The sequence below is a fragment of the Hyperoodon ampullatus genome (genome assembly GCF_949752795.1).
Source record: "Hyperoodon ampullatus genome assembly, chromosome: 5".
Taxonomy (NCBI): domain Eukaryota; kingdom Metazoa; phylum Chordata; class Mammalia; order Artiodactyla; family Ziphiidae; genus Hyperoodon; species Hyperoodon ampullatus.
The window spans coordinates 25,784,769-25,810,977 of record NC_136918.1 but is presented as its reverse complement, the minus strand read 5'-3'; the positions used below and the strand labels follow the sequence as shown (position 1 = coordinate 25,810,977).

Here is a 26,209-nt window from a genome sequence, read left to right as displayed (position 1 = left end):
TAGTTATATGGAGCCGGCAGTGGCTCCAATAGAGAACTTCTTTACAGTGTAGGTGACCTACAGTGAAGAGACCCCCTACCCCAGGGGTAGACTTATTTGCCATCACGGGAGATAGTTAAGTAAAAAGCTGGATTACAAGTTGTCAGAAACATTGTAGAGTGCAAGTGTAGGTACGTAGGCCAGATGGCTCTAAGAATCCTTTCTTGCTTGAGTGGCCTTAACAAAGTATCACATACTGAGTGTCTTCCACAACAAAAATGTATTGTCTCACAGTTCGGGAGGCTAGAAGTCCAAAATCAAAGTGTCAGGAGGGTTGGGTCCTTCCTTCTGAGGGCTGTGAAGGCAGAATCTGTTCTAGGCCTCTCTTCTTGGCTTGTAAAAGGTGTTCTCCCTATGTCTCTTCTATCATCTTCTCTCTATGACTGACTCTGTGTCCAGATTTCCCCTTTCTATAAGGATACTAGTCATAATGGATTAGGGTCACTCTAATGACCTCATCTTAACGAATTACATCTTCAACGACCATATTTCCAAATAAGGTCACACTTCCAAAGCACCGTGGGTTAGGAAATTTGGGGGTACACAATTCAACTCTTAATGCTATGATTCAGTGTTTAGCATCCTCATGAGAAACAGAAGTCAGGGGTCTCAGTTCTCTCTTAGTTCTACCACTTATGATCCATGACACTGGAAATCTCTCCATCATTCTAGGCTTATCTGTAAAATAAGTGATTTGCAGCAGACACAACTTAATTCTAAAATGTTTCTTTCACTTTTAAAATGTCTGTAAGTGTGGAGCAGGGAATTTCCTGAAGAGCTGCTGGATTCCACAATAAGCTAGGAGCTTAGATAGTCCCTTATTCAGGTTCCCTTAGTTCCCCAGGATCACAGTTAGTAAGAAAGCAAACAGGTCCAATATATATCCTTGCAAAAGCTAAGCTTCAGCTTATTATGACAGATGGACTGAAAAAGGAAAATAAATACATAATGTGTATTATGCCTCAATCTTTAGTGAGAGGAACATGCTCATACCTCAAAATATCACTGGCAGGATAGATACAAAAGCCAATGACCACACGGATTGTCACTGAAAAGAGAACTGAGTGGCAAGGGAGGAGCAATAAGGGAAACTTTTTTGTTCTCGTCACAAAAATAAAGGAAAATATGTTACTTGGTCACATTTTGAATGATAGAAAAATATGTTACCCGGTCAAATGGTACACAAGCATTAAAACAGAAAAATATCTGTGTGGTGTGCAATTGTTTAGCCTTTTATTTTCAAGCCTAGATATCCTGTATTTAATTCATTTTGTGTTTGAGGGTCCTTATAAGTAGGCTTGACTTTTACAATTTTTGGTTCACAGGAAGGTTTAGGGCTCAGCAAACATGCTTACATACCTGTTTCAGCATGAAGACATATATTGAAAGATTTAATAACCATATGTTTCTTAAGATGCTTTTGTTGTACAAATATGGTGCACTTAAAGCACAGAACTGGCTAGAAATCTGCTACATTTGTCTTCAAAGGGCAAGGAACTTAGCAATCAATACCATATTTACTATGGTATTTTTCACCTGCAAAATTTCCACACCTTCTAACAGTTGTGGCTAAGAAAGACAGGTTTATTTTTCTACCCATAATTTTACCTTGGCTCCCTACCTATTTTAGTGACAGCAGCAGTTGTAAAGACTTCGTAGGAAGTTACTGATGTGTAAACTGAATTTTTTTTTTTTTTTGCGGTACGTGGGCCTCTCACTGTTGTGGCCTCTCCCGTTGCAGAGCACAGGCTCCAGATGCGCAGGCTCAGCGGCCATGGCTCACGGGCCCAGACGCTCTGCGGCATGTGGGACCTTCCCGGACCAGGGCACGAACCCGTGTCCCCTGCATTGGCAGGAGGACTCTCAATCACTGCGCCACCAGGGAAGCCCTTTTTTTTTTTTTTTTTAAACAATGACAATCATTTATTTTGTTCACGAGCCTGGAGGTTGAGTAGAATATTAATTCTTTTACTACACTCTTACTGACTGGAAACAGTACCTATTTGACTAGTTCACAGTTCTGTAGGTCAGAAGTCCAGGCACAGCGTGACTGGGTTTCCTGCTCAGATACACACGGGAACATGGGGGTTCCCTCCTGAGAGTGTTAAAGCACATGAAATTTAAGTGTAAGACATTGAGCCGCAAACGTTGGATGTTCACCATAGTTTGTGTGGGTCACAGAGCTGAAATCAAGATGTCAGTCTGGCTGTGTTAGCATCCAGAGGCTCTGGGAAAGAATGCCTCCAAACTTCTTTGGCTTGTTGGCATAATTCAGATTCTGCAGTTGCAGTACAGTGGTCCCCATTTCCTTGCTGGCTATCAGTCGGGGGACAGTCTCAGCTCCTAGAGGCCTCTCGCTTGCCTTCCCTGCCGCAGCATTTGACTTCTTCAGAGGCAGCAATGGAGAGTCTCCCTCTTGTCCCTTTTGTACTTCAATTCAGGAAGAGTTCAGGTCCTTTTTCATGGGGTGCCTGTGTAGGCCACATCAACCTAGAATAATCTCTCTATCTTAAAAAATCAACTGATTTTGAACCTTAATTCCATCTACAAAATCCCTCACTACAGCACTTAGATTTAGAGTTTGATTGGATAAGTGGAAGGTTTGTGTACTTCAGTATGTAGGAGTCTTAGGGGCTCTGTTAGAATTCTGCCAACTGCAAGCAGTGTCCCCACTTCAAGGACCGAAGTGTCTTAGTTCCTAAAACTCCTAAGAGATTTTATCAGTGTTCATTTTATTTCAGTGACCTTGGTGAATGGGAAGACTACCACCTCTGTGAACAGTAATGGCAGCCAGCTTTCTGAGTCCACAGTGTGGCTCTGCTACTTAGTGGTGTGACCTTGGCTGTGCTGCTGTATTTATTCTACTTCTCTGCCTCTGTTTCCCTCATCTGTAAATAACATGGAGTTAGTGATCGTTCTTTCCTCGTAGGGATTTTTGTTTTATAAATTTATTTATTTATTTATTTTTGGCTGCGTTGGGTCTTTGTTGCTGCTCGCGGGCTTTTTCCAGTTGCGTCGAGCGGGGGGCTACTCTTCGTTGCGGTGCAGTGGCTTATCTTATTGCAGAGCATAGGCTCTAGGTGCACAGGCTTCAGTAGTAGTGGCACGTGGGTTCTAGAGCTTAGGCTCAGTAGTCGTGGTGCATGGGCTTAGTAGCTCCATGGCATGTGGGTTCTTCCTGGACTAGGGCTCGAACCCGTGTCCCCTGCACTGGCAGGCGGATTCTTAACCACTGTGACAGCAGGGAAGCCCCCTCTTAGGGTTGTGATGATTAGATTATTTAATACCCAGGGAACTCCAGGAACAGTGCTTGACTGTAAATTGCTTTAAAAGTGATTACTTTTTTTTTTTAACATCTTTATTGGAGTATAATTGCTTTAAAATGGTGGTTAGTTTCTGCTTTATAACAAAGTGAATCAGTTATACATATATATATGTTCCCATATCTCTTCCCTCTTGCATCTCCCTCCCTCCCACCCTCCCTATGCAACCCCTCTAGGTGGTCACAAACCACCTAACTGATCTCCATGCACTATGCGGCTACATCCCACTAGCTATCTATTTTACATTTGGTAGTGTATATATGTCCATGTCACTCTCTCACTTTGTCACAGCTTACCCTTCCCCCTCCCCATATCCTCAAGTCCATGCTCTAGTAGGTCTGTGTCTTTATTCCCGTCTTACCCTTAGGTACTTCATGACTTTTTTTTTCCCTTAGATTCCATATATATGTGCTAGCATACGGTATTTGCCTTTCTTGTTCTGACTTACTTCACTCTGTATGACAGACTCTAGGTCCATCCACCTAACTACAAATAACTCAATTTTGTTTCTTTTTATGGCTGAGTAATATTCCATTATATATATATGCCACAACTTCTTTATCCATTCATCTGTTGATGGACACTTAGGTTTCTTCCATGTCTTGGCTATTGTAAATATAGCTGCAATGAATATTTTGGTACATGACTCTTTTTGAATTATGGTTTTCTCAGGGTACATGCCCAGTAGTGGGATTGCTGGGTTGTATGATAGTTCCATTTGTAGTTTTTTAAGGAACCTCCATACTGTTCTCCAGAGTGGCTGTATCAATTTACATTCCCACCAACAGTGCAAGACTGTTCCCTTTACTCCACACCCTCTCCAGCGTTTATTGTTTCTAGATTTTTTGATGATGGCCATTCTGCCTGGTGTGAGATGATATCTCATTGTAGTTTAGATTTGCATTTCTCTAATGATTAATGATGTTGAGCATTCTTTCATGTGTTTGTGGGCAATCTGTATATCTTCTTTGGAGAAATGTCTATTTAGGTCTTCTGCACATTTTTGGATTGGGTTGTTTGTTTTTTTTCTCATTGAGCTACATGCGCTGTTTGTAAATTTTGGAGAATAATCCTTTGTCAGTTGCTTCATTTGCAAATATTTTCTCCCATTCTGAGGGTTGTCTTTTGGTCTTGTTTATGGTTTCCTTTGTTGTACAAAAGCTTTGAACTTTCATTAGGTCCCATTTGTTTATTTTTGTTTTTATTTCCATTTCTCTAGGAGGTGGGTCAAAAAGGATCTTGATGTGATTTATGTCATAGAGCGTTCTGCCTATGTTTTCCTCTAAGAGTTTGATAGTGTCTGGCCTTACATTTAGGTCTTTAATCCATTTTGAGTTTATTTTTGTGTATGGTGTTAGGGAGTGTTCTAATCTCATACTTTTACATGTACCTGCCCAGTTTTCCCAGCACCACTTATTACAGAGGCTGTCTTTCTCCACTATATATTCTTGCCTCCTTTACCAAAGTTAATGTGACAATATGTGCATGGGTTTATCTCTGGGCTTCCTATCCTATTCCATTGATCTATAGTTCTCTTTTTTTGGCAGTACGATACTGTCTTGATTATTGTAGCTTTGTAGTATAGCCTGAATCAGGGAGCCTGATTCCTCCAGCTCCATTTTTCGTTCCCAAGATTGCTTTGGCTATTCAGGGTCTTTTGTGTTTCCATACTAATTGTGAATTTTTTGTTCTAGTTCTGTGAAAAATGCCAGTGGTAGTTTGATAGGGATTGCATTGAATCTGTAGATTGCTTTGGGTAGTAGAGTCATTTTCACAATGTTGATTCTTCCAATCCAAGAACATGGTATATCTCTCCATCTATTCATATAATCTTTAATTCTTTCATCAGTGTCTTATACTTTTCTTCATACAGGTCTTTTTGTCTCCTTAGGTAGGTTTATTCCTAGATATTTTATTCTTTTTGTTGCAATGGTAAATGGGAGTGTTTTCTTGATTTCACTTTCAGATTTTTCATCATTAGTGTATAGGAATGCCAGAGATGTCTGTGTATTAATTTTGTATACTGCTACTTTACCAAATTCATTGATTAGCTCTAATAGTTTTCTGGTAGCATCTTTAGGATTCTCTATGTAGAGTATCATGTCATCTGCAAACAGTGACAGTTTTACTTCTTCTTTTCTGTTTTGGATTCCTTTTATTTCTTTTTCTTCTCTGATTGCTGTGGGTAAAATTTCCAAAACAATGCTGAATAAGTGTGGTGAGAGTGGGCAACCTTGCCTTGTTCCTGATCTTACTGGAAACGGTTTCAGTTTTTCACCTTGAGGATGATGTTGGTTGTGGGTTTGTCATATACGGCCTTTAATATGTTGAGGGAAGTTCCCTGTATGCCTATTTTCTGCAGGGTTTTTATTATAAATGGGTGTTGAATTTTCCTGAAAGCTTTCTCTGCATCTATTGAGATGATCATATGTTTTTTGTCCATCAATTTGTTCATATGGTGTATCACGTTGATTGATTTGCATATATTGAAGAATCCTTGCATACCTGGAATAAACCCCACTTGATCATGGTGTATGATCCTTTTAATGTGCTGTTGGATTCTGTTTGCTAGTATTTTGTTGAGGATTTTTGCATCTATGTTCATCAGTGATATTGGCCTGTAGTTTTCTTTCTTTGTGACATCCTTGTCTGGTTTTGGTATCAAGGTGATGGTGGCCATGTAGAATGAGTTTGGGAGTGTTCCTCCCTCTGCTATATTTTGGAAGAGTTTGAGAAGGATAGGTGTTAGCTCTTCTCTAAATGTTTGATAGAATTCGCCTGTGAAGCCATCTGGTCCTGGGCTTTTGTTTGTTGGAAGATTTTTTATCACAGTTTCAATTTCAGTGCTTGTGTTTGGTCTGTTCGTATTTTCTATTTCTTCCTGATTCAGTCTCGGCAGGTTGTGCATTTCTAAGAATTTGTCCATTTCTTCCAGGTTGTCCATTTTACTGGCGCAGAGTTGCTTGTAGTAATCTCTCATGATCTTTTGTATTTCTGCAGTGTCAGTTTTTACTTCTCCTTTTTCATTTCTAATTCTATTGATTTGAGTCTTCTCCCTTTTTTTCTTGATGAGTCTGGCTAATGGTTTATCAATTTTGTTTGTTTTTTCAAAGAACCACTTTTAGTTTTATTGATCGTTACTATCATTTCCTTCTTTTCTTTTTCATTTATTCCTGATGTGATCTTTAGGATTTCTTTCCTTCTGCTAACTTTGGGGTTTTTTTGTTCTTTCTCTAATTGCTTTAGGTGCAAGTTTATGTTGTTTATTTGAATGTTTCCTGTTTCTTAATGTAGGATTGTATTGCTATAAACTTCCCTCTTAGAACCGCTGTTCTGCATCCCATAGGTTTTGGGTTATCGTGTCTCCATTGTCATTTGTTTCTAGGAATTTTTTGATTTGCTCTTTGATTTCTTTAGTGATCACTTCATTATTAAGTAGTGTATTGTTTAGCCTCCATATGTTTGTATTTTTTACAGATCTTTTCCTGTAATTGATATCTAGTCTCATAGTGTTGTGGTTGGAAAAGATATTTGATATGATATCAATTTTCTTAAATTTACCAAGGCTTGATTTGTGACCCAAGATATGATCTATCCTGGAAAATGTTCCATGAGCAGTTGAGAAAAATATGTATTCTATTGTTTTTGGATGGAATGTCCTTTAAATATCAATTAAGTCCGTCTTGTATAATGTATGATTTAAAGCTTTTGTTTCCTTATTTATTTTCATTTTGGATGATCTGTCCATTGGTGAAAGTGTGGTGTTAAAGTCCCCTACTCTGATTGTGTTACTGCTGAATTTCCCTTTTACGGCTGTTAGGATTTGCTTTATATATTGAGGTGCTCATACGTTGGGTGCATAAATATTTACAATTGTTATATCTTCTCCTTGGATCAATCCCTTGATCATTATGTAGTGTCCTTCTTTGTCTCTTGTAATAGCCTTTATTTTAATGTCTATTTTGTCTGATATGAGAATTGCCACTCCAGCTTTCTTTTGATTTCCATTTGCAAGGAATAACTTTTTCCATCCCTTCACTTTCAGTCTGTATGTGTCCCTAGGTCTGAAGTGGGTCTCTTGTAGACAGTATGTATATGGGTCTTGTTTTTGTATCCATTCAGCCAGTCTGTGTCTTTTGGTGGGAGCATTTATTCCATTTACATTTAAGGTAATTATCGATATGTAAGTTCCCCTTCCCATTTTCTTAATTGTTGAGGGTTTGTTATTGTAGGTCTTTTCCTTCTCTTGTGTTTCTTGCCTAGAGAAGTTCTTTTAGCATTTGTTTTAAAGTTGGTTTCATGGTGATGAACTCTCTCAGCTTCTGCTTGTTGGTAAAGGTTTTAATTTCTCCAGCAAATCTGAATGAGATCCTTGCTGGGTAATCTTGGTTGTGGGTTTTTCCCCTTCATCACTTTAAATATTTCCTGCCACTCCCTTTTGGCTTGCAGAGTTTCTGCTAAAAGATCAGCTGTTAACCTTATGGGGATTCCCTTTTGTGTTATTTGTTGTTTTTCCATTGCTGATTTTAATATGTTTTCTTTGTATTTGATTTTTGACAGTTTGATTAATATGTGTATTGGCGTGTTTCTCCTTGGATTTATCCTCTATGGGACTCTCTGTGCTTCCTGGACTTGATTAACTATTTCTTTTCCCATGTTAGGAAAGTTTTCAAATATAATCTCTTCAAATATTTGTCAGTCCCTTTCTTTTTCTCTTCTTCTTCTGGGAACCCTATAAGTTGAATGTTGGTGTGTTTAATGTTGTCCCAGAAGTCTCTGAGACTGTCCTCAGTTCTTTTCATTCTTTTTTCTTTATTCTGCTCTACAGTAGTTATTTCCTCTATTTTATCTTCCAGGTCACTTATCTGTTCTTCTGCCTCAATTATTCTGCTATTGATCCCTCCTAGAGTATTTTTAATTTCATTTATTGTGTTGTTCATCGTTGCTTGTTTCCTCTTTAGTTCTTCTAGGTCCTTGTTAAATGTTTCTTGCATTTTCTCTATTCTATTTCCAAGATTTTGGATCATCTTTACTATCATTATTCTGAATTCTTTTTCAAGTAGACTGCTTATTTCCTCTTCATTTGTTAGGTCTGGTGGCTTTTTACCTTGCTCCTTCATCTTCTGTGTGTTTTTCTGTCTTCTCATTTTGCTTATCTTACTGTGTTTGGGGTATCCTTTTCGCAGGCTGCGGGTTCGTAGTTCCAGTTGTTTTTGGTGTCTGTCCCCCGTGGCTAAAGTTGGTTCAGTGAGTTGTGTAGGCTTCCTGGTGAAGGGGACTAGTGCCTGTGTTCTGGTGGATAAGGCTGGATCTTGTCTCTCTGGTGGGCAGGTGCACGTCTGGTGGTGTGTTTTGGGGTGTCTGTGGACTTATTATGATTTTATGCATCCTCTCTGCTAATGAGTGGGGTTGTGTTCCTGTCTTGCTAGTTGTTTGGCATAGGGTGTCTAGAAGTGTAGCTTGCTTGTCATTGAGTGTAGCTGGGTGTTGGTGTTGAGAGGGAGATCTCTTGGAGATTTTCACCATTTGATATTACGTGGAGTTGGGAGGTCTCTTGTGGACCAGTGTCCTGAAGTTGGCTCTCCCACCTCAGAGGCACAGCACTGACTCCTGGATGGAGCACCAAGAGCCTTTCATCCACAAGGCTCAAAATAAAAGGGAGAACAAGTAGAAAGAAAGAAAGAAAGAGGATAAAATAAAATAAAATAAAGTGAGATAAAATAAAATACAGTTATTAAAATAAAAAAATAATTATTAAGAAAAAAAGATTTTTTAAGTAAAAGAAAAAAAAAACAAGAAACAGACGGACAGAACCCTAGGACATATGGTGAAAGCAAAGCTTTACAGAGAAAATCTCACACAGAAGCATACATATACCCACTCACAAAAAGAGGAAAAGGGGAAAAAATAATATATATTGCTCTGAAAGTCCACCTCCTCAATTTGGGATGATTTTCTGTCTATTCAGGTATTCCACAGATGCAAGATACATCAAGTTGATTGTGGAGATTGAATCTGCTGCTCCTGAGGCTGCTGGGAGAGATTTACCTTTCTCTTCTTTGTTTGCAGAGCTCCCGTGGTTTAGCTTTGGATTTGACCCCGCCTCTGCATGTAGGTCACCTGAGGGCACCTTTTCTTCTCTTAGAGAGGACAGGGTTAAAGGAGCTGCTGATTCGGGGGCTCTGCTCACTCAGGCCGGGGGGAGGGAGGGGTACGGATGTGAGGCGAGCCTGCGGCGGCAGAGGCCAGCATGACGTTGCACCAGCCTAAGGCGCGCCGTGTGCTCTCCTGGGGGAGTTGTCCCTGGATCCCGGGACCCTGGCAGTGGCGGGCTGCACAGGCTCCCAGGAGGGGAGGTGTGGACAGTGACCTGTGCTCAGACACAGGTTTCTTGGTGGCGGCAGCAGCAACCTTAGTGTCCCATGACCGTCCCTGGGGCCCGCACTGTTAGCCACCACTCGCGCCCGTCTCTGGAGCTCCTTTAAGTGGCGCTCTTAATCCCCTCTCCTCTGGCACCAGGAAACAAAGAGGGAAGAAAAAGTCTCTTGCCTCTTTGGCAGGTCCAGACTTTTTCCCGGACTCCCTCCCGGCCAGCTGTGGTGCACTAACCCCTTCAGGCTGTGTTCACGCCCTTCAGGCTGTGTTCACGCCTCCAACCCCAGTCCTCTCCCTGTGCTCCTCAGCTCCCAGCCCCGCCCGCCCCGGCGGACAAGCCTCTCAGGCTGGTGAGTGCTGGTTGGCACCGATCCTCTGTGCAGTAATATCTCCGCTTTGCCCTCCGCACCCCTGTAGCTGCGCTCTCCTTCGTGGCTCCGAAGCTTTCCCCCTCCGCCACCCACAGTCTCCACCCACGAAGGGGCTTCCTAGTGTGTAGAAAGCATTCCTCCTTCCCGGCTCCCTCCCACTGGTGCAGGCCCCGTCCCTATCCTTTTGTCTCTGTTTATTCTTTTTTCTTTTGCCCTACCCAGGTACGTGGGGGATTTTCTTTCCTTTTGGGAGGTCTGAGGTCTTCTGCCAGCGTTCAGTGGGTGTTCTATAGGAGTAGTTCCATGTGTAGATGTATTTCTGATGTATTTGTCGGGAGGAAGGTGATCTCCGTGTCTTTTCTGCCATCTTCCTCAACTTCTCCGTGTAAACTAATTTAATTGACATCTCTCTGAACCAAATGGAGATGTAATTAACACTGTTTCTGTTAACTCTAATCCTGGCTGAGGGAGAGGAGGCATCCCCATGGCTGGAGCAGGTAACAAAGTACAGAGCCACAGGGGCGAGCAGAAGTCAAGAATAATTTTTTAAAAAACAGGAGGCAAAATGTGCCAGTAAATATGGTAGTCTTTCCATTATAAAGATGGAGGAAATAAAGATCCTAAAGACTATATATCCGAAGATAACAAAAAGTTGAATTTGAAATTTTCTCTTTTGAGTTCTGTATTTTTGTCATTCACCTCTAATATTATAAATCCATGTTTAACCTGTAGAATACTCTCTGTATGTTAAGCATACTTAAATTTGTCCTTTTAGAGTCCTAAAGTGCCTCACCAATGTTTTTATGGTGACAGCCGTTCTGGACTCACATGAAATAGTTAATGAAAAATACAAAGGTCTGATTTTAGAATACATTCTATAGGCAATCACTGGGATTTTTACATCACTGTCCTTTTATATAATGGGAGTAAATAAATATATGAGCCAACATAAAATTATAAATGCATATTAAGGGGATGGCTTGATGCTATGTTTCCTTATATTTCCTAATAATTGAATAAATTAATAACTTTGGTTAAATAGAAATAATCTAATGTATGAAGTGGTGAGTACTTAGATTTTTAAAATTTTCATTGAGACATTTCCTCCAATAATGTTTCATATGATACAACTGTAATGACTATTTCTCCTCTATTAGTTATCTGTCATGAATTTTTCCTATCTATCATCTGTCTATCATCTGTCTTTCTATCTTTCTATCATGCATCCATCTACCCTCCACTCATTCATTCAAGAAATGTGTGTTGACAGACATAGAAAACAAACTTATGGTTACCAAGGGGGAAAGGGGGTGGAGGAGAGATAAATTAGGAGTTTGGGATTAGCAGATACACACTACTATGTATAAAATAGATAAACAACAAGATCCTACTGTATAGCACAGGGAACTATATTCAGTATCCTGTAATAAGCCATAATGGAAATGAATATGAAAAAGAATATATATATATATGGGTCATTTTGCTGTACACCAGAAAATAACACAACATTGTAAACCAACTACATTTCAATTAAAAAAAAAAAAAAAAAGACATGTGTATTGAGTCTTTGTGATATCCCAGGCTCTATAACTTAATGAAAGATATAAATATGGAACCGATTACAGATCCCAAATTAAACCTTAACTTTTACCATATAGCTTTCCTTGGTCATCTCCAAGTCACCACTCCTTCCTTTGGCCTCAGGTAGCACTTATTTACAAAGGACTTTATTTAAGGATTTAATTACTGAGTTCCTTATAGAAAGTTTTAACTATTTCACCACATGCTTGCATAGACCTTATTGTCTAATGCTTGCATAGAACTTATTGTCTAATGCTTGCATAGACCTTGTTGCCTAAAGTAGTGTTTTTCTTTTTTTGTTTTGATGTGGGCCTCTCACTGCTGTGGCCTCTCCCATTGCAGAGCACAGGCTCCGGACGCGCAGGCTCAGTGGCCATGGCTCACGGGCCCAGCCGCTCCGTGACATGTAGGATCTTCCTGGACCGGGGCACGAACCCACGTCCCCTGCATCAGCAGGTGGAGTCTCAACCACTGCGCCACCAGGGAAACCCTAATGTAGTGTTTTTATATCTAGCTGCTTTACCACCTGCTGATAGAAGAGTATTTTAAAGAGTGATGAATCCACTGGGTTGATGCCATAGTTACAAAAACGATTCCTCCCACTCCTGTTCTTCCTCTTCCTCCTTCCCTGCTCCTCTTCCTTCTTCTTCTTTTCAACCTTGTTCTTGTATTTCCAGGTCTACTAGAGTGTCAGACAGATAGCTGGTGCCTAACAAATGCCCAGAGAGTGAATCAGTGATTAAGAGATGAATTACCTCTTCTCCCTCCTCATCCTCTCTGTTATACTTATTAGTACTCTCCTTACAACAGACACTTTTGATGGAGCTATTTTTAGGAGGCACAGTTTTCAATCTATAGAATTTTTCCAGTGGTCTCAAAAGTCTGTAAAATGAAGAAAGCATTGAACGAATAAATGAATGAAAAACTCATTTCTGTATTTTTCTCACCAACAATTTGGAGATTGTGACACACATAAAAGCTTACAAACTTCACAGCAAAATTTTGCTTTTAACCAGTTGGGATACAATTAGTGATTTCAGGTACATGGTCCATACTAAGCATTCAATAAGTGGCACCTATGACCAAAGTCCTGAACAATGTCACCCCATAAGGAAGGCTCCTTGTATTTCTGGGAGCTAAAGCACACTGTAGAAGAATCATGCTTGGGGTAGAGCTGCAGCTACCAATAACTTCAAATGTCCCCAACGCCCCACCACACATACACCAAAAAGCAAGTTCCACAGTGGCAGACACTTGGCCTGTTAGTTTTGCCATTGAAACCTAAGGGCCCAGCACATAGTAGGCCCTCAATAAATATTTGTTGAGTGAATGAAGAGATACTCTGCAGAAGTGTTTAAGAAGTGTCCAGTGTATGTAGTCATTCTCCTGGCTTTCCCTCCCTCTACCCACATATGTTAAAAATCTCAGGCCCTATCACTGAACTACTAAATCAGAATTTGCATTTTAACACGATTCCCTTGATTCTTCACATGCATCCTAATTATGAGAAGCACTCCTATAAGACACATCAAGTTCACTTTCCTGATCCCCCCACCAACTGATAAAACTTCTGAACCCAATCTAATGCCACATTCAAGTTTATATGGCTGGTTGCTTGTAGGGTCAGTGTTTTTGAAAAATAAGAACTGGAGTCAGATGCTAGGATTTGATCTCTCTCTCTCTCAGCCTCTTTCTTTTTCCCCTTTCTTCCTCCCCATTTGCTCTCTCTCTGGCAATGAAGTCATATTACACAGAGGAACAGCACAGAGTCAAAATTTCTAGGCTAATTTACTTTTTGTTTGTTTGTTTGTTTTACTGTTAAAGAATATTAGCCAGGGCAAACTGAAAAGCAAAATAGTCATCTCCTATATTTGCACACCTTTCTGCCTCTTTGCACTCTGAATGGCCTCCTTACACTTCCTTGTGAATCTTCTGGAAGAGACAAGATTCAATATTTGCTGAGTATCTGGCTCGTGCAGGTGCACTAGGTTGAGCTTACTCATTTAATCTTTATGCCAACAAGAAATATAGTCATGGGAGGGGAGCACAGAGTCAGGTTCACTGTCAGCTCCCATCAACATATCCTCCAAAACTTGTACTTTTCAATGACATTCTCAATGTTCATTATTGTCATGACTACTGAGCAGAATATGAAGAAAATATGTTAGAGACATGAAAAACAAAAAGGCAGTTCAGAGACCTTTGGAGAAAATTGTCAGGGAGTATAGCCATTTTTTACAGGTTAGCTCCAATCTAAACATTATCCCAAGGTCTTACCCAAGCCCATTCTCTTCTTCCATTTCCAGCATTTTAAAACTCAGCTATCTCTCTGATAACAAACCTAAGAGATAGTTAGCCACTATCCTTTTACAGAACAGGACACTGGGGCTCCAATGGACTTAGCTTCTTGCCCAAGATTGCAGAAACTTTTAGCTTTTCTCATTCTAAATAGTCCTTTCCATTCTGCCATCATATCAAGTCTTCTGTTGGCAACTCAGCACTGCTTCCACTCTTGTGTGCTCCCCCTTACATCCTACGGACAGGAAGCCTGAGGTGTACATTCCCACAGATCTCAGCCAGCAATTTCCAGCGTAAGAGCCCACTAAATACTCGAGATACATATCTTTCAGATATCACACTAGTGAAGTTGTCTTATCGTGTCCTACTGGGTGGCACATGATCTTTATTTGCTGAATTACAGATGATAACCCTGATCATTTGAGTAAGATGGTGCCTGCTAGGTTTCTCCACTGTAAAGTTCCTTTTTTTCTTTTTAATTAGTAAGTATTTGTGTGGAAATATCTGGAGACTGTTTAAATATCATTTTCCCTATATGTCCCTTGGCTGAATAACTATAATGTTTGCCAAATGCCAATTTTTTATTTTCATTTTTCTTCCTACATTTATTCACAGGCATTCTACTGGAAGTAAAAGCTTTACCTTCTCTCTGTTTAATTATATTTGTGTGGAATCATGGATTCATATTTTATTCAATGGATTATAATCTATTGTTATCTTTTTTTAAAAAAATCCAAAATCATGGGATTTGGATGAAAGTAACTGGGATTACTGGGCATCCTGTATTTCTGCAACTTCCCGACTCCATGAAAACAAGTAGAAAAACCAAGAGCCAGCAACAGCCTTCCCTGACCTTTGTTTACCCAACACCTCCAAATGTTTTTTTAAGCATCTAAATCCTTCTATTAATCCCCTTCCTGTTAGCATGCCTAGAATAGTTTCTATTTTTCTCATCAATCCCTCACTAAGACAAACATAAGGATGGCCTTTCACTCTTGTCCTTGAGCAGCCATTCTATCCTAGACATCATTCTCTATAAAAGCACCCATATTTATAAATATTTATTTATTTGTCAGTTTCTCCTTTATAAACTAAATTATTTCATGGCAGAGGTCAAAACATAAATTTTGTTATCACTATTCCAACACATAGAAGGTGCTTGATAACTAGCAGTTGACTGAATGGACCAAGCTCATACTACTTAGAAAAGAAATATTTCATTACTAAATACCATTTTCCTATTTCCAGGATTGGTTCCTTTCAAGAAATGTACACGCAGAATGGGATCATTGAGATAAGAATGGTCCTAAGCACTGAAACATCAGTGAAGAGATTGAAGGATAGAGTAGGGATATATGAGGAATTAAAGGTAAATTTCTCTTGTCTGAAATCTACTGGAACAACCAGAGATACAACATCCCTAGGTCAAGGGAATGGCTTCTGTTGCTATTCCTTAAAAGTTGGCTTTAAGTATATTAAGTGATCCTAATGATTTTATTGAATGTGCTTTTATATATCCATAGCCCAGGTCATATCCTACATCTGTTTTTCTTTCTCTCATAACTGTGTGTGTGTTTTTTTTAACAGGTATTTCATGATTCTTCCTGACTCACATCTGAACACAATGGTTTATACTCTTATTTAAGGACAATAATCTCAGATATTCACGTATGTATTTTGTTACATGTATATACTGAAATTTCTTTCCTTTACCATTCTGCCACACTTTATCCCAAATAGACCATTCTATACTCATATCCTCAGAGAAGAAATATAACAGGAAAACAGTTTCTGATCACCATGGACTTTGTTTCAAAAGGTCAGATGAAAAAAAATTGGGGGGTTGGAAAGAGGTAATAGCAGTGTGGCACATCTAGGCAGGAGGCATCACTAAAGCCTCACCAGTTTGTGTGTTCAAATTCAAGAGTTTGGGCCTAAAAGGCCATGCTTACTAGGGGCTCATCATATCATGATTGCCTATGTGGACACATAACTTGATGAACAGAGGAAGTCTCCCACCAAAAGCTGGGTGAATAATCTGTTAGATTCTAGAGCCTTAGCACATCCTGAAACAATTAAATTTCACTTCCCTACAGACGAATGGAATGGGCTTTTGAGCCAGAAATAAAATCAACTTACAGCAATAAAATGTTATATTTAATACACCCTGAATTTGTAGATTGAGAATCACACCTGCTACAAAATCAAGAACTCAGGCTGTTACTTAAAGAGATGCTCTGTATTCTAATTCTCAGTCCAAAACTACCAGATTTGGGGCTTTGCAACCATTCCACTCAGTTGGAAACAAAGAATGGCTTAATCCATGACTGGTTGCAGCTTGACCAGCACTAGAAGGAAATAACCAACAGGTGGAGCAACAGAGGGTCTCTTGGTTTAAATGGAACAAATAACAAGTCCAAATTATCACAGAAGAAAAAGAATCAAGTAAACATTTGGCAATCAGTTAGTCAATGAACTTCCAAATTCAAAATAAGGATTTACAGGCTATTTATGAATATAATACCTGTCATTAAAATAATGATTGTTAATGCTGAGCCCTGTTCTAAATGATTTAACCCACATAATCATGACCACCAGACTACAAAGTAAGTTATTCGTCCCATTTTACAAAGATTTTGAGATACATAAGGATTACGTGACTCACCCAAGGTCATGATGATGGTGAGTAGCAGCTCTGACTTGAACCCAGTCATTCTAGCTCAGAGTCCAACTTGACCACAATGCAATGCTCTTTTTGCCCACAAGAGCTCAACTATTTTGAATAGGATAACCCCAAAGGAAGAGATTATCAGGTCCACTCCCTTTATTTTAAACATGAGGAAACAGTACCAAAGAGGATTAAGACATTTGCTCAGTGTCCTATGGCTCAATATATCACTCATCTTTGTTTTATGACAAATAATACTCATTGTCAATCAAATTAATCATTTTGCTTTTAATGTTTCCCAAAAGGCAAATCAAAAGTTTAAAACCCAGCCTTTTACAACCTTCCAGGAATTGTACCTCAGCTTCTCTAAAGCTGATATGAGACGTGAGGGACAGGGTGCCAAGTAGTCTCAGAGGCCAGGTAAAGCACCCTGATGGATCATCTCTGGGTGGCGGGAAGCAAAATGGTGCCAAGAAGCCACTTAACAGTGGAGCAGACAAAGAGCTCAGAGAGAGGAAACTCAGGGACTTTACTGTGGTCATTCAAGAATCAGGAAATTTGATTCTGAGCATTTTTTTTCTCTACTCTTATTGAAATACCTAGAATCAGAAACCTCTACTTTGGAAATATGATCTTTATGCTGCTCTATTTAGGTTCCATCAATTTCAAAATAATATTCCTACAGAAAATTCTTCATGCTCCCAAAATCAAAGAAATCACTGTGATTTTCCCTTGTCCTTTGGTAAAGGCTAGCATGTAACCATACCATCTCCTTGGCAGGTCCAAAGTCCCCATGACAAAGCATGATTAAAATAAATAAGACCCACTTCTGTCTCCTGAAGGTGAATGATCTAATTGTGGGCAGAATTTTTTTTTTTAATCCATCATGGGGGTAAGATGTTGCAGTAAGAAATCTGTTTTATTTATCTCACTGGGCATTCAGAGACCTGGAGTCCTAATCCCCTTCACCTTGGTTGTGTTGACATGTCCTGTCATTAATAAACTCAGACCTGCATTATAACAACTGCTGAAAGCTGAATCAGATGATATTAGAAAAAAATGTCACTTACTGGCTTCTAACCTTTTCAACCCTTATATCTATTTCCATCCTAGGAATATTCTCACTGCTTGTACAAAAAAAGATGATGATAAATATGAGGAATCTGTCCACTTATAAAGACATGCTTAAGAGTGAAAACAGGGGTAAGTTAAGTATTGAACTTTTGTTGAGAAGGCTGCTGACAAAGCCCCCAGAACAAGGTCATTTAAGAAAGACTTAAGTTGAGAAACTGTGCCTGAGCAGGAAGAAAAAAAAAATGAAAATTCTTGGTACCAGAACCCTACATTGTTTTAAGTTAAGAGAGAAAATGTGCTGTATACATGGAATGTATCTCTAGTGTGATTATAAGGGTCCTCTTTATTAAATCAGAAAAGAAATAACAGATTTGAAAATTAAAGTAGAAGGCCCAGAGAGAAGAAACACATGTTTAAGTTTTTAGACATCTACTTGAATTTGAATGCTCTCTGACACATTCATTAAATTTCAATTAAATTGAACTTGGCATGGAAAAGGAACTAATAAAATGGTTAGTGTTGTCCAAAAAGACACTAAAAGGGAGACATGAATTCATGATCAACCTAATCAGATTACATCTCTTTTCATTTTCCCTTTGAAGGAGCCTGGCTCTGGGGAACTTACACAACCAGGCAGACAACTAACCTTGTCGTGCTTTCAGGTAAGCTATGGAACAAAGTATAGAATAAATGAGAGGTAGTGAGCAGCTCACTCCTGGCCCTTAAGGTTTTCCAGTACCTACCACCCTGGCATATGCAGATGATGTGGGACTTACCGCATTAAAATTGGGGAAGAGGTTGACTGCGGCCGCAGTGTCAAGAGGAAAGGGAAGAAACGGTTTAATATCCAGCGATGGTTGCAAAGGAGGGGCTGGTGGACGGACCAGGGCTGGGAGAGCAGGGCTCTGGCATGTACCACCTGCACAGAGGAGAACAAAGGGAGCGATCAGGGACATGGTGCATATTAAACATACAACAGAGAAACACCAAGGTCTCTTGTGAGACCAAAAGGCCAGCTTTATGGGTCACTGGAAAAAACAAGACATGGAGTGTATTGACCTCAACTGGGAATCGGCCAACGAGCAGATGTGCCATTAAGCAGAGAAAACCAGTTGAGCTGCTCCTTTTTCCCTCTTGGATTATAACTATCTAGTTACGTAAGGAATTGTTAACATTTCAAACATTTCATACTCTCCAATCCATCCTTATTTTCCTGCCTACAACCCAGGATTGAGTCAGCTACAAATCTATAAGCAACATCCCTTGATTCAAAGGGAAAACCCCTCCAATGCTCCCCCATCCCTCTTTGAAAACTAACTCTTGCTCAAAATATAAATGCAGTCTGAGGGATTCTTTTACAGAACTGCTCTTTTCCACCGCATCCAAAACTCTGGCAGCAAGATGACATGAACCTGGCACAGAAAAGAAACTTAACGTAAATGCAGGAAGCTGTACCTTACTTCCCTGGCAACTGGAGGGTTAAAACCAGCAAATCCAGCTACATATCATGTGATCCCTGAGCTATTTAGCACCCCTGTGGCTTTAAACATTCAAGACTAGCTGCCCCCTTCCTTCCCAGTCATAAGTAGGTGGAATTTAGGAGGTCACCAATAAGCAGGCAATGGAATATTATGGCAACACAGACAGCTCCTTTGCATACCAGTGGGCAAAGGCTGTTTGCAAGGGGCTCCCACCTCTGCCCCCTGTTCTAGGATTGCACTGAATTCAGAAGCTGAAAGGAGCCCATCTCCCTGTTTTGTCTCTCATACTTTGGTAACATTCCAAAGCATCAATTGGCTGTTAATTAAAGGCTGTTTGAATCCTAGGAAACTGTTAAAATATGCCAGCATTCTTCTAATCTGAGAGGCAAGCAACGGACTGTAAAAACCTGCTGGTGAGAATCCAAGAAGCATGAGGAAAACAAAATGCGCTAGAATTATTCCTTTCTCATAGAAAAGAATTCTAGGAGACAAAAAAGAGAAGATGGCAGAGTAGGAGAATGCAAAGTTTGTATCTCCTGACAACTAGGAAACCTACCAGGTTCTGGTGCAGGACCTCAGACACCTAAGGGGACAGGGGGAACCCCCCAGTGAGTGGGTTCGATGTGGAGTGGAGAGAGAGGGGAGGAGAAGTAGAGGCAGGAGGGGACCAACATATCTGAGGGGCAGCTGGGGGAGGGGAGGGGCCCACACACTATGAGGGGATCAGGGGGACATGGAGAGATGTTCGGGGGATCAGAGGATAAGAAGGGAACATGACCAGCATTTCCTCTGCCCACTCGGGTCCTGGAATAAACCTCCACACACGAAGCCCCCGTCCAGCTGTGTGGTGCTGAGCTTAAGCCCTGCCCCCCACACCCTCAGGGCCTATTCTGGCTGCTTAGGTCCTGAGCCTAGGTCTGCCCCCCACCTAAGCCCTGCCCCTTGCCTAAGCCCCGCCACACCTAAGCCCCACTCCACTTAACCCCCACCCCACCAAAGCCCCGCCCTGCCTAGTCCCTGCCCCCGCCTAAACTCCACTTCCCACAGCCACGGCCTTTTACGGCCTTTTTGTTGTTGTTGTTGTTTGCTATTGTGGTTCTCTTTTCCCTTGTTGTTGTTTCATTTATATGTTTATTTTTTATAATATATTTTTTATTTTTCTAATTTTATTTTACTTTTATTCTTTGTTATGGTTCTATTCCTTTTTTAGTTTGTCTGTGCCGTCTGGCTTGCATGATCTTGGTTCCCAGGCCAGGGGTTGGGCCCGGGCTCCTGTGGTGGGAGCTCTGAGTCCAAACCGTTGGACTAACAGAGAACCTCAGACCCCAGGGAATATTAATCAGAGTGAGGTCTCCCAGAGGTCCTCATCTCAGCAACAAGACCCAGCTCTACCCAACTGCCTGCAAACTCCAATGCTGGAAGACTCAGGCCAAACAACCAGCAAGACAGGAACACAGCTCCACCCATCAAAAAAAAAAAAATGAGATGGCAAAAAAATATATTACAGATGAAGGAACAAGGTAAAAACCTACAAGACCAAATAAATGAAGAGGAAATAGGCAACCTACCTGAAAAAGATTTCAGAGTAATGATAGTAAGGATGATACAAAATCTCAGAAACAGAATGGAAAAATAAGAGAATTTTTTAACAAGGACCTACAAGAATTTAAGAACAAGCAAACAGTGATGAACAACACAATAACTGAAATTAAAAATATTCTAGAAGGAATCAATAGCAGAATAACTGAGGCAGAAGGATGGATAAGTGACCTGGAAGATAAAATAGTGGAAATAACTTCTGTGGAGCAGAATAAAGAAAAAAGAATGAAAATAATTGAGGACAGTCTCAGTGACTTCTGGGACTGCATTAAATGCACCAACATTCGAATTATAGGGGTGCCAGAAGAATAAGAGAAAGAGAAAGTGTCTGAGGAAATATTTGAAGAGATTATAGTCAGAAACTTCCCTAACATGGGAAAGGAAACAGCCACCCAAGTCCAGGAAGTGCAGAGAGTCCCATACAGGATAAACCTTAGTAGAAACACACCAGGACACATATTACTCAAACTAACAAAAATTAAATTCAAAGAAAAAATATTAAAAGCAGCAAGGGAAAAGCAACAAATAATATACAAAGGAATTCCCATAAGGTTTTCAGATGATTTTTCAGCAGAAACTCTGCAGGCCAGAAGACAGTGGCAGGATATATTTAAAGGGGAAACCTACAACAAAGATTACTCTACCCAGCAGGATCTCATTAAGATTCAAAGGAGAAATCAAAAGCTTCACAGACAAGCAAAAGCTAAGAGAATTCAGCACCACCAAACCAGCTTTACAACAAATGCTAAGGGAACTTTTCTAGGTGGGAAATACAAGAGAAGAAGAAGACCCACAGAAACAAACCCAAAACAATTAAGAAAATGTAATAGGAACATACACATTGATAATTGCCTTGCATGTAAATGGATTAAATGCTCCAACCAAAACACATAGACTGGCTGAATGCATATAAAAACAAGACCTGTATGTATGCTGCCCACAAAAGACCCACTTCAGACCTAGGGACACATGCAGGCTGAAGGTGAGGGAATGGAAAAAGATATTCCATGCAAACGGAAATCAAAAGAAAGCTGGAGTTGCAATTCTCATATCAGACAAAATTGACTTTAAAATAAAGACAATTACAAGAGACTAGGAACAACATTACATAATGGTCAAGGGATCAATCCAAGAGGAAGACAAAACAATTGTAAATATTTATGCACCCAACATAGGAGCACCTCAATATATAAGGCAAATGCTAAAAGTCATAAAAGGGGAAATTGACAGTAACACAATAATAGTGGGGGACTTTAACACTCCACTTACACCAATGGACAGACCATCCCAACAGAAAATAAATAAGGAAACACAAGCTTTAAATGACACAACAGACTAAACACACTTAACTGATATTTATAAGACATTCCACCAGAAAATGGCAGAAAACACTTTCTTCTCAAGTGCACATGGAACATTCTCCAGGATAGATCACATCTTGGGTCGCAAATCAAACCTTGGAAAATTTAAGAAAATTGAAATCATATCGAGCATCATTTCTGACCACAATGCTATGAGATTAGAAATCAATTATAGGAAAAAAAAAAAACTGTAAAAAGCACAAACCCATGGAGGCTAAACAGTGCATTGCTAAATAACCAAGAGATCACTGAAGAAATCAAAGAAGAAATTTTTTAAAACCTAGAAACAAATGACAATGAAAACACAATAACCCTAAACCTACAGGATGCAGCAAAAGCAGTACTAAGAGGGAAGTTTATAGCAATTCAATCTCACATCAAGAATAAGAAAAATCTCAAATAAACAATCTAACCTTACACCTAAGGGAACTAGAGAAAGAAGAACAACAACAATAACAAAAAACCCGAAAGTTAGTATTAGGAAAGAAATCATAAAGATCAGAGCAGAAATAACTGACATAGAAATGAAGACAACAAAAGCAAAGATCAATAAAACTAAAAGTTGGTTCTTTGAAAAGATAAACAAAATTTATAAACCTTTAACCAGAATCATCAAGAAAAAAAGGGAGAGGACTGAAATCAATAAAATTATAAATGAAAAAGGAGAAAAGGAGAAATTACAATTGACACTGCAAAAATACAAAGGATCATAAGAGACTACTAGAAGCAACTATATGTCAATAAAATGGACAACCTGGAAGAAATGGACAAATTCTTGGAAAGGTACAACTTCCCAAGACTGAACCAGGAAGAATTAGAAAATATAAACAGAACAATCACAAGTAATGAAATTGAAACTGCAATTTAAAATTTTCCAATAAACAAAAGTACAAGACCAGATGGTTTCACAGGTGAATTCTATCAAGCATTTAGAGAAGAGCTAACACCTATCCTCCTCAAACCGTTCCAAAAAATTTCAGAGGAAGGAACACTCTCAACCTCATTCTATGAGGCCACCATCACCCTGATACCAAAACCAGACAAAGATATCACAAAAAAGAGAAAATTATAGACCAATATAACTGATTAACATAAATGCAAAAATTCTCAACAAAATACTAGCAAACAGAATCCAACAGCACATTAAAAGGATTATGTACCATGGGATTTATCCCAGGAATGCAAGGATTCTTCAATATACACAAATCAATCAATGTGATACACCAATATTAACAAATTAAAGAATAAAAATCCTATGATCATCTCAATAGATGCAGAAAAAGTTTTGACAAAATTCAACACCTAGTTATGATAAAAACTCTCCAGAAAGTGGGCATAGAGGGAATCTACCTCAATATAATAAAGGTCATATATGACAGACACACAGCAAACATTATTCTCAATATTATTCTCAATGGTGAAAAACTGAAAGCATTTCCTTTAAGATCAGGAACAAGACAAGGATGTCCACTCTCACTACTACTATTCAACAAAGTATTGGAAGTCCTAACCACGGCAATCAGAGAAGAAAAAGGAACAAAAAGCATACAAATTGGAAAAGAAGAAGTAAATCTGTCACTGTTTGCAGATGACATGATATTATACACAGAAAATCCTAAAAAATGCCACCAAGAAACTAATAGACCTAATCAATGTATTTGAAAAAGTTGCATTCCTATACACTAACAACAAAAGATCAGAAAGAGAAATTAAGGAAAAATCCCATTTGCCAACACACACACAAAAATAAAACACCTAGGAATAAACCTACCTAAGGAGGCTAAAGACTTGTACTCAGAAAACCATAAAACACCGATGAAAGAACTCAAAGATGACACAAACAGATGGAGAAATATACCATGGTCTTGGATTGGAAGAATCAATATTATGAAAATGACTATACTACCCAAGGCATTCTACAGATTCAATGCAATCCTTATCAAATTACCAATGGCGTCCTTCACAGAATTACAACTAAAATTTTTACAATTTGTATGGAAACACAAAAGGTCCCGAATAGCCAAAGAAATCTTGAGAAAGGAAAACGGATCTGGAGTCTCCCTCACTTCAGATTATACTACAAAGCTACAGGTATCAAGACAGGATGGTACTGGCACAAAAACAGAAATATAGATCAATGGAACAGGATAGAAAGCCCAGAGATAAACCCACACACTTATAGTCACCTGATCTATGACAAAGGAGGCAAGGATATACAATGGAGAAAAGACAGTCTCTTCAATAAGTGGTGCTGGGAAAACTGGACAGCTACATGTAAAAGAATGAAATTAGAACACTCCCTAACACCATACACAAAAATAAACTCAAAACGGATTAGAGACCTAAATATAAGACCAGACACTATAAAACTCTTAGAGGAAAACATAGGAAGAACACTCTTTGAAATAAATCACAGCAAGATCTTTTTTAATGGAAATAAAAACAAAAATAAACAAATGGGACCTAATGAAACTTCAAAGCTTTTGCACAGCAAAGGAAACCATAAACAAGACAAAAAGACAACCTTCAGAATGGCAGAAAATATGTGTAAAGGAAGCAATGGACAAAGGATTAAGCCCCAAAATATACAAACAGCTCATGGAGCTTAATATCAAACAAACAACCCAATCCAAAAATGGGCAAAAGACCTAAACAGACATTTCTCCAAAGAAGACAAACAGATGGCCAAGAGGCACATGAAAAGATGCTCAACATCACTAATTATTAGAGAAATTCAAATCAAAACTACAATGGGGTATCACCTCACACTGGTCAGAATGGCCGTCATCAAAAAATCTACAAAAAATAAATGTTGCAGAGGGTGTGGAGAAAAGGGAACACTCTTGCACTGTTGGTGGGAATGTAAATTGATACAGCCATTTTACATTCCTTAAAAAACTAAAAATAGAGCTACCATATGAGCCAGCAATCCCACTACTGGGCATATACCAGGAGAAAACCATAATTCAAAAAGACCCATGTACCTCAGTGTTCATTGCAGCACTATTTACAATAGCCAGGACATGGAAGCAACCTAAATGTCCATCAACAGATGAATGGATAAAGAAGATGTGGTACATATATACAATGTTATATTACTCAGCCCTAAAAAGGAATGAAACTGGTTCATTTGTAGAGATGTGGATGGACCTAGAGTCTGTCACACAGAGTGAAGTAAGTCAGAAAGAGAGAAACAAATATAGTATATTAACGCATATATGTGGAATCTAGAAAATTGGTACAGATGAACCTATTTGCAGGGCAGGAATAGAAACGGAGACATAGATATGATGCATTTCTGATGTGAACAGATATGATATCTGATGAGAACAGATATGTGGACACATGGGGGAAAGGGGAGGGTGGGAACATTGGGAGATTAGGATTGACTTATATACACTACCATGTGTAAAGTAGATAGCTAGTGGGAACCTGCTATATAGCACAGGGAGCTCAGCTCAGTGCTGTGTGATGACCTAGATGGGCGGGGTGGGAGTGGGGGTGGGAGGGAGGTGTACAAGAGGGAGGGTATATATGTATACATAGAGCTGATTCATTTCGTTTCACATCAGAAACTAACAGAACATTTTGAAGCAATTATACTCCAATAAAATTAATAATAATAATAATTTTTTAAAAGGACAAAAAAAAGGAAAAGTGAATAAAGACTCCTGTCTGTGTCACTTCCTTGCCTGCCATCTTGTTTTTAAAACAAAGTAGAGTGAGATCCCGTACAAATTATCTTTACAAATCTCATGATCAGTTCTCATCAATTGCACACAGATCATCATCTTGCCCTTCATCGGTTACCTGAATAAAGGTCAATGTTTAAAAAATGATCCTCCAATGCTAAATCCAATGCTATTGGAGCAGAGTATCTACTAACAAAGTGGGTGACTTAATACCTAAAACAGAACCCAACAGCACAGGATTTAATTAACCATACCCAAAAAACCATTAGCTCTCCTGGCTCTCCTGATTGGCTAATCATCTGGAGCCAAATTAACAAAAACAGTATTTTTTCCCACTTTTTACTTCC

At 39.3% G+C, this 26,209-nt stretch overlaps 1 protein-coding gene across 2 annotated transcripts in view; it reads right to left on the bottom strand.

Annotated features, from left to right (window-relative positions):
* ZNF385D (zinc finger protein 385D) overlaps positions 1-26,209 on the bottom strand; it is a gene marked incomplete at its 5' end in the record, with an annotated part of 942,221 nt that overhangs the window by 222,947 nt on the left and 693,065 nt on the right. For both annotated transcript variants that reach the window (XM_079704335.1, XM_079704336.1), the window contains one exon: positions 18,506-18,648. In XM_079704335.1, coding sequence (XP_079560461.1) covers positions 18,506-18,648 — 143 coding nt within the window. The remainder of the gene's footprint in view (positions 1-18,505; positions 18,649-26,209) is intronic.